The 10016-nt window shown below is 42.3% G+C and overlaps 1 protein-coding gene across 2 annotated transcripts in view; it reads right to left on the reverse strand.

Annotated features, from left to right (window-relative positions):
- pex14 (peroxisomal biogenesis factor 14) overlaps nucleotides 1-10016 on the reverse strand; it is a 59770-nt gene that overhangs the window by 26563 nt on the left and 23191 nt on the right. For both annotated transcript variants that reach the window (XM_048241697.1, XM_048241696.1), the window contains exon 3: nucleotides 4645-4729. In XM_048241697.1, coding sequence (XP_048097654.1) covers nucleotides 4645-4729 — 85 coding nt within the window. The remainder of the gene's footprint in view (nucleotides 1-4644; nucleotides 4730-10016) is intronic.

Raw genomic sequence — 10016 nt, forward strand, 5'->3', positions numbered from 1 at the left:
TCCTAATCAAAGCAATGCAAACGGCAAAGTGTGCGGAAAGGCAGAGGAAAAAAGGTAATTGTCAATTCATGGTGTGAAATTATCCGTTTACATAACATTAGCACATATTTGGCGCGTGCGTATCGAAACCAATCACGCATCCCCTTGAAGGAAGCGGCGTAGGACAAAACGGACAGGAGAGGCATCCTGCACAGCAGATTGGAGCAGAATAGTGCGTGTAAATAATAATAATATCTGCAGGAGAGATTATTGTGTAAGGAATCGGCAACATGTAATCAAAGTGCAACCCATTTTCCTCATCATCAGCTACTTCCCACACCCCACATTCACAAACACACACACACACACGCACACACACAAATACACGGACAACACCCCCCACCCCAGCTTCTTCTCCGGCTATCGGAGGAATCCAATTTAAATTCCTCTCCACCAGGAGATGGTATTGTTTTATTTTATGTGAGCTTTGACATTTCTGGCGGTTAAAGCGGAGTAAAATCAGGAAATATTTACATAAATATGACATTACAGCGAATTAGAAATTAAGATGGACAGTATATTTGGGCCAGTGACTCTGTGAAGGGGGGTGGTGAGGGGGTGTTATGGGTGGTGGTGGTCGGGCGGAGGGGGTTGGTCGTTGTGACTGCTTTGGGGTGTGATTGCAAGGGTGCTCCGGGGGTCACAATGCTGAAAGCTGAGAGCAGTGGCTTTATAAAGAGAAAAATGACACAACTCGTACAACTGTGGGGGCATGTGTAGCTTTCAGGAAAATGTTCCATTATGCAGAAGCATATGCTGAAAGAGCACAAACAAAACAAAACCAGAAACATCCTCCCCATCGCCTGTAATGGTCAGAGACATTTGTAAATACATAATTTATAGCATGGTTCAGTTAAAAGACATGACATCAGCCTAACAGATCCAGATTTAATGTTGAATGAAGCAAGACTGGCTTTTGAAAATCATATGCTCTCCCCAGCTTTAGTAACTTCTTGTGGCAATGTAAAACTTTATTCTTTTAAATCCTTTATGCAGCAAGAGGAATATGCATGAACAAGACAGAATCAGTTCTGTGGTTCATTTTGTACTTCATTTTGATTACAGTGACCTTGGTCTAACCCTTAACTTAATTAATGGGTATTAGTCATAAACAGGGAAAATTAAAGGTCACCCTCATAATCATCAAGCTGTCGTTTCTTGGTACTGTATTTAAGGCATATGATGGACCACTCCAAAACTGAAACTAAATTCTAACTTAAAATAAATGACATTAACTCATTCGAACATATGCAAGGAAAACATGCCGGAAGAGGCTTAGATAGACTGTTTGCCTGACGCTGGTTAAGAGAAAAAAATTACACAAGATTTAATAAAGTGAAATTGGTTCAAGATTAGTCAGCACTTTGCCTAGAAGATTAGTTTCCCGCCTACCCTTCAAATTGCCCGAGCTGTGATACAAAGTGATATAACACAGTGACATAATTACATTGTTCAAGGTGAGGCTCTTGTAGCTGTGGCCTTCTGCTGACACAAGGCTATTTTCACAGAACATGCAAATGTATGGGGCCGTTCACCCTACAGCACAGCCGGGCTATTCAAAGCTGTCTGGGGCACAAGATCATCAGCACAGCACACCAACCCCACCCACCCACCCACCCTCACCAACCCCCCACATGCGTGCTCAGTGCCTCTGACCACGACCAAGACACTGAGTCACTGCTATTGCCTGGCTGGCATGAGAACAGAACACACTGCTCTTCTCAAAGCACTGGCATGCCCTCTATGACTTACTTTTAACGTTGGTGTTTTTTTTTGTTTTTTACTCCAAAAGGGTTTTAAGTAAATTGAAAAGTGCATTATGATAGAAGTTTAAAAATATATAGCCTAAGCTTAAAAACACCACACAGACAAATTTTGCTTCTAAAGACTTGACCATGTGCCTTTCTTGGCAGTGTTTCTCTGCTATCAGGCGTAGTTCACTGAAATGGCCAGAGAAGTGTGAATGTCACATGAAAGTCAGCAGCGCGATGGATGGAAAGCTCCATCTTCCAGAATTACTGACGGCATGGAAAGAAGTAATCAAATGATATTTCAAGAGCTGAAATGAATTTCCCCCAGCCCCCGGCAGCTGTAAACAGCGATCAGCTCGCAGTTGTATCAATAACCTCACGGTTACAAGGTTCGGTAATTAAAAGGCTAGTGACCCGGAAAGTGTGCCCTCATTCGAAGATCTCCAAATGTCCATATATATAAAAAATAAATTACAAAAACACCACTGCTCACAACACCAAATTGGAATGGCAATAGAATGTGCCTCACCCTTCAAAACGTATAGATCTATTGACGCTCCTCTAATGCCCCAGGGGTGACATTGTTTTGATGGTCCTGGGTGCACAGCGCTTCTCAATCATGGCTGTCCCGGCCATATATTCAGATCTAAGTGAGTTTTTAAAATGAAACTGTGATGCATTTCTCTCTAATCTCACAATAAAAGCTGTCAGATCCCGATGAAGTCGCCAGAAATAAGTGTCTGTGGATTTTATTGCTGCAGACCAAATTGCACTGCTAGCAACCAAGAAAAACAATTTCAGACACGCTCTTAGTAAGAAGGGTAGAATATAAAATGAACCACCACTGAAATTATCAAAATCCTAGACATTTACATTATGTTGTGATCACTTTCAGCACTTTACTTGGCATATATAGTGACTTAACCAGTGGCATTACCTGCATAAAATACTGTCATCTAGACGTCACAGTGCATCCGTCTAATACCAGCATGATCACATCCCACTGATGGAAATAATAAGGTAAACATTCAATTCAAACATTTGAGGACTGTCAAGCAGGCACCAGTCTAGAGAGACACACCTTTGTCCTGTTTCTGTTTGTTATGTCTCTTTCCCTGGCCTCAGTTTGTACAGATGCACCCATATGCTGCTTTTGAACCCACTTGACTGGGGAAATTGACCTATTAAAATGTGGCAGCATGCTGGCATATAAATATTTAATGTGCTAATAGAGCCCTCGGAGGAAAACATTTTAGAACGATTTTTCAGGCATCCTTTTGTTTTTTAACATACATATAACCTGATAATGTTTGTAACGTAATACAACGTTAACGGAAAACACTTAGGCTACAGGAAACCTAAAGACCATCGTTTCATGTAAACCTATTACATATTCAACATGGGCAAACGCAGCTCTGAATTATAAATAAAGCAAGAATTGCAGCTAATGAGAGACGCAGATCAGGGGGGAAAATTTCAAAAGATATGGGGAGTCATAATACACCACTCACGTGAATGATAGCAGCCGGCAACTATAGATTTCATCTCTGGTTTCCTCCACTGATCATGCAGCTTTTAGGCTCACTTTTCACAATGCCACTGCCGCAATGCCCGAGGCCCAAGTCCCCGAGCTTTTTGCAATTAATTAGTCCCAGTCGTATACAACTGTTACAGCAAAGGATCAGGGAAAAAGAAGAGAAAATATGATTCTTATATACAAAAGTGTGTCTGTGTGTGTCTGTGTGTTTGTGAGAGAGTAGAAGTACATGAGAGGCCCGAGCTGGATATAAAGCGAGTTTAACACAAACATCCCCCACACCGAGATGACACCCAGATCCATGTCGACCTGAGCATGGAGAAGGAGGCCAATTTGGAAACTGGAGGACTTCGCTCTTTGAAAAGAAGCTCATTGGACTTAATGGATTACAAATAGTCTAATCATAACAAATGATTAGAGTGGCGTGGTTTGCAAAAGCATGGAAATTTGCATTTTGATGGAAGCCAATGTTAAATATCTGACCCTTGCAGCCCCGAATGGAAAAAGACTTGCCATGGTAAAGATGGGGCATGAAATATATTTACTCATCTGAAATAACTGGACAATTTTCCGGTTAGATGTGGTTCACTATTTATAAACCGCAGCCACTGACAGCCTGGCGCACAGATATTTTAAGACAAAATATTTATGATCACAGCAAAGGAGTCATCTGGTCGATACAGCCTAACTCTCCACAGCACGCCCTGCTATATTTATGATAACAGCTAAATTAAGTAAAAGCCTTAAAATGCTGGGAGGTACCATAATTGACAGTTCCAGTGAAAGTGCAAGCAAGGTTTGTCAATATTAATTTTCTGTTTGCCAAGGAAGCGTCCCAACTAGTGGGTCATTTATCCATCGGGGCAGGGATCAGGCTCTCTCTGCGGCCAAATCGACCTGTACCTGACCCCCCAGGGCACACAACCAGGGGCTCGACCTTTGACCTCTGCAGGCAAATGACCTCATCAGATTAACATTTAAGGCGAATCTGTTGATGTTGCCTATATGTCTCTCTCAAAACAAAAGTTGTGCCACAGAGGGTGTAAGGGTGTGAGGGTGTGTGTGTGTGAGGCCGTTGGATTATACATGAAAAAAGATGAAGCCGCGTGGCTCAAAGAGTGGGAACGATGAAAGAGGAGTTTGCAGAAGAGTGGCGTGCTGAAAGAGGCGCACTGTGAAAACAGCCTGTATTTTGTCAATTCACAAGCACACTAGGGGTGGGGTGAGCTCCACACAATGATCAAGCCTCAGAGATAAAATCCCACAACAAACTGCCATTTGTCTAACACCATCAAATATTGCAACATTGAATCTCACCTTTCTTCTTCAAGAATGCTTTTCGGGTGGCCAAGGGACTCTGACGAACTTTCTGGTTCTGCAGAAATTTAACTGCTGTTGCAATCTGTGGAAGAGTGGAAGACAGAGAAACACAAGGCTATTTAACTTACTTTTCCCCAAAACGTATCCACACACTGCACTCAGAAGCAATTAATGTGAACGTCTGTCTCACATGTCATAAAATAAGCCACACTCTCTCTTATAAAACACAAGTACATTAGCTGATTTGATTGCTTCGAGTCCAGTGAAAAAGTTCCTTCAGTGCATCGAATAGGAAGAGAGCCGACCACCTAGCCACTTTAGAGATAAATCTGGTAAATGTGCGAATCAGCAGTTATAAAATTAGCCCATCAAGGTTTGCTGAACAAATGGAGGATGGAGTTTAATTTGCCATTATCCTCTTTAAGACAAACTCCAAATCTTAAGTGAGCGCGGGTGAAAATCCATACTTAATGCAGACGTGGCCGTCTGGATCTAATAGCTGCAGAATACCTGCCTGGAAAGAAAAAAAAAAAAAAACAGGCCAGCCAGTCTTAAGGACGAAAATGCATTATGATCAAATCACTGGGTCTCGTGCTACGTAATGACTAAGTAATAATGCAGCAGGAAATTAAATATGGTCAGAACACGTGTAGTTGTTAGTGCCTGGCGTTCATCGATTCGGCCATGTTTTCCTTCGAGGTCCACCTTAATTTGCCACTTAGAACACTCTTTTCTACGAATTAAGAAGGGAGGGGGCAAAAAGAAAAAGAAAAACCCCCCCCAACCTCGAACACCATTAAAAGTGGAGTTTGAAGAGGGACTAACAGGGGAGGGGGTCTTGAAGTGGTGCTTTTAAAATTGAGATAAACATGAAATAACATCTGGCAGGCCGGGAGGGGGAAAGAAAACGCACACTCAGGCCCTTCTGGCACTAAGATGCGTCGTTATCGCACCTGTGGTTCCCGTGATTCAATTGTAAAAGTCATCCCTCTAATAGGTTGAAAGGTTTTGATTACTGTTCTTTTCTTTAACCGAGGCCCCCCCTCAAAAAAGAAAGACATAAAGAAAGAAAGAGAGAAAGCAAGAAAGAAAGTGATTGAGCGCACTGTCTCTGGTAATTCATTTTGGGTAATGCATTGCATATACTAAGGACCTGTTTCAATCCAAAAGAATTGCATTTTGAAAATCGGCTGAGGGGAATATATAATAGAGAGACAGAGTGAAGGGGGCTGAAGGGCCATATAATTCTTCAGCAGCAAATCAAGACAAAGTGGGTTAGGGGACATGGTTTTGCCATCAAAATCTATGATAAAGATATACCCATCAGTTTAAGGAAGAGAAGGAGGATTTCCGAAGGCTTTTGCAGAATGCATTGGAGGGGATCAAAAGTTTACTGCAGTCTGCAAAAAAAAAATCTGTCACATGGCAAAGCCAAAACAGACATAACCATGTGTTAACCTTATTAAAATCATTCAATTCATATGCCTGATATGGTCCTCCCCTTAATGAATATCAAACCAACACACACACAGGCTGGCACGCAACACAAAACACTCAATACATCTGAGGCCACTGCGTTCGGGTGTCACCATGACATTACGGTGACCTTTGAAGTGCATAAGGGTTACACAAGGGGTGTGGAAATTCCTGGATCTCTATATGCTGAAGGCACATTAAGCCCAGTCACCCGGAACCTTCATTGTGACAAGCAGATGAGAGCGCTTGCCTGGCGAACCCCCCACCCCACCAGTTTTGCTGGCGGATGTTTGAGGAGAGTCAGTTACAGTAAAAAAACAGCAGACTATCCACTATCTGTTTCAAAAAGAATGATGACGCTTTAAGGGAGCTTCAAGCATGTGGATTCATTCTGATAAGAGTAATGGAAAACAGTACTCAATGAGAACCATACAAGAAGCACAAATATATAAACATACAGAACTTGCATTGAGATGGTTGGGTTTGTTTCTTGCTATTCAAATGCATGTTTAGATGGTTGGGATCTCTTAAACGATCACCGTCAAGATTCAGTAATGTGATAAAGACCAGTTTGGTTTGTGTATTGAAGCTATAAAAAGGACTACTATTAAATAATCAGCATTTTAAATCACTCAATAGAATATGATAAATAACCAGCCAGAAATTTGGGAGAAAAAAAAAAAGATTAAAAAGGCAATAAATACTCGAGAGCTATCAAGTATTAAAAACACTTCTACAAAACATTAAATCCTAGACAGATGGAGCAGTGTCCATTTATTTTTCAGGGTTGTCTCTGATCTTCAGGGAGCACAAAAGTGCTTTTCTTTGCAGATGACATAGCCTGCTTTCCCCAAGTTCCACCCAGACATCTCAATCAATTATAACCACATTGCCCAGATTTTAGTCTTATCCAGTTATTGACTTATAGATCAACCCCTTGTAGCATAAGGTAGCGCACAGTGGAGCTTTTAAAGGAGAGGGCTGCATCACTATATGTCAGTACAAGGCACATTTGGTTTGACAGGCAAAATATCAACTTAAATTAAAGAGGTTGGTGTATGTTGCCTTGCTGAATACCAGTAAATACCTCTTTGTTAATCAACCATTATTTTCTAATGTTTCTTGTAAGGCTAAAATTTCTAATGCACTGAAAGTGCTCCCGGGTCCTAACCGATAATCTTTACAAATAAGATGACTGTTAAAGTGTCAGGTGTAACCGAAAAAGTGGCGAAAACTCAATCATAGGAAGAGACAAACATTACCCATCGTGCCTGGAGACAGGCGAGTTGATGACCAGACAGGATCTTAGGAGTCCTGTAGTGCCATTATCAGATTTGAATCGGGCGGTGCACTTCTCCTGACACTCGTCCTAGAAGTTCTGCACCAAAATTAGGGCTGGGGTGACTCATTAACGCATCGAATTCGATCTGCCCCACTATGTCTGACTTCATGGAGGAGGCAACCGTGCTAGTAAGCAGCAGCAGATGTCCCATGCAGGTTATTAGGTTACACACTGAATATAAAATTCAGCACTTCACTCTTTGAACCTTGGTCATGGTGGTGTTACATTTATTCATGGTAGAATTAGTAGTCTTTCGAAACATCTACCAGCAAAGAACAAAATGAAATGACAAAAATGTACGCTACAGCGTACTCGCAGCTTGCTTCAGAGAAGTCCTGTTAGTCACATCCTCTTGAAGACTCACTACAGAAGTGTGTTTCCAGTTAGAGATTTCCTCTCTCTGGCGAGGGCATGTGATGTTTGACTGTACGAATATATGCGCTGTAAAATAAATGTTCAGCCATAAAAGATAAAAGGGACGTTTTGCTTAGAAACCCTGCCATAGAACCGCCACATATGAAAGAGAAGACTTCCGGAGCTGACTCTGCTTTTGGGGTCAACCAGGGCCAACTGGAGCCAACTGGGGAGTATTCATTTCTCCACTCAAGACTCAAGGCTGCTCAAGACAAAGTGTGTCCTACAGAAAAGTGGCAGATCAGCTGAGAGGGCTTGACCTCTCCGGGAGGTGGTAGGGGGGATAAAGTCACCAAAGATGTGATGCCAGATCATTTCATTGTGCCCTTGGGTCTCTTCATTCATTTGTTTTATAAAACTTTGAAAATAATCAAAACACCATGATTACCAGCCACAGATCTCACCCGTTTAGGAAAACCATTGTGTCCGCACACACATAGTGATGATGATCAAACTACAGCAGTTTTGGGGTGTACCACAACCCAAGAAGACAACAGCAACTCTGGCATTTTAAACACATTTTCATGCCAACTCAGGCCTGAGGGTTACAATAACAGATTTTGGCAAAAAAAAAGTATACTGTTTAACAGCATTAAAAAAGATCAAAAGATTTGGGGTCATAACTACACTATGTTGGAAAGGTAAAACTACTTCAAATGAGGCCTTCTAGTTAGTAGCTTCATTAGTATCTCCTAGTTAGGAGCACCACTTCAGCACAGCTTTATCATAGTTCATATTACTGAGCTCCATCACATCAAACCTTCAGTGGCACAAAAGGTAAGGTTGTGCATTTGTTAGTGATAATGACCGCTCTTTCTGAGAGAAAGATAGAAGGGGAGAACCAGCAGGCGGGAGAGAGGGGGGGGCTGAAGGGGGTCGGCATCAATGGAGGAAGCTAAAAGGAAATCATTAGCAAGTCTAGGATCTAGTCTCGGTGTGAATCAATTCATTTCAAATTGCCCTGTACATTTATGGAGAAGCACCACTGATATAATAAAAGGCTAATAGACATGGGGAAAATTGTGTTACGTTGCCTCTCAAATTTCGCCCAAACAATAGTTTGGCACATGTGGAACCAGGTAATGTAGGAGGGTTAGAGCTGAGGTTGTGGTGGGGAGGGGGCTGTACAGAGTAAAAAGGGTAAGAAAAATTAAGCTCTATATTAATTAGCAGCTTTCCTGGTTGATCCTATGGTGGGGAGTGGTGGCCCTGCAGACGCTTTCAGCTCTGATAGCGCCCTGACACCAAAGCCTGGGAAATGGAATGGGATTCTGATGCAATTAGGCGCTTCCTCTTAGCCTGGGTTTGGACTCTGCACAGGCTGTTTTTAATCTTTAAAAGGTACACCTTTAAAGGGCCTGCTAATTATGACATCTTTTCCACGCGGGGCGACCTTTCGAGAGGGAGCGAGTCCTCTGGTTGAGCAACGGGGAGAGAATGACACGCCAATCGGAGCGCAGGAGCCACTGAGCCAGCCACCGTGTGTGTTAGTGTGTGTTAGTGTGTGTGTTAGTGTGTGTGTTAGTGTGTGTGTTAGTGTGTGTGTTGAGGGGGGGGGGGGGGTGTGAGGGGCAGATACAGAAAGATAGACTGACAGTCAGAGAGGAGAAATGATGCCAGTGTAACTGTGGTGAAACAGACTAGTCCTCGCACTCCTCGGCAGTGAGACCCTTTCAGGCCCATCCACTGTGTTTGTCTGAGTCCTGCTATCTCTGCGAACTGCTGGAAAAGTCTGTCAACAACGACTTCAGAAAAAAAAAAAAAAGGAAACGCAAAAAAGGGTTAGGAAAAGCCAGACTCCAGATAACAGTTTACCCACCTTTCTTTACAGAGTCAAATCTACTTTTACAAAGGTCACAAATATGATGCATGGATCTATGCAAAAAAACCTCATTACTAATGACAAAGTATAAACACTTTTCCGGGTAGTCTATATTGAACGGCAAGGCCCCAACAACAGATGGGCCAGCTGATATTCAAATCACGTTGGTGGCAATTTTTATTGAATGCTCTGAACTTCTGAAAGTAAAGGTCAGAAAGAACATTTCTGTGCACTGAAAAAAAGCAGATGGAAAACTCCATTGACGTTTTGCTCTGCAAAGGTTTAAAAATAACAGGCAGCTCCCCGCATGTGTGA

Source organism: Alosa alosa, chromosome 4, assembly GCF_017589495.1.
Source record: "Alosa alosa isolate M-15738 ecotype Scorff River chromosome 4, AALO_Geno_1.1, whole genome shotgun sequence".
Taxonomy (NCBI): Eukaryota; Metazoa; Chordata; class Actinopteri; order Clupeiformes; family Clupeidae; genus Alosa; species Alosa alosa.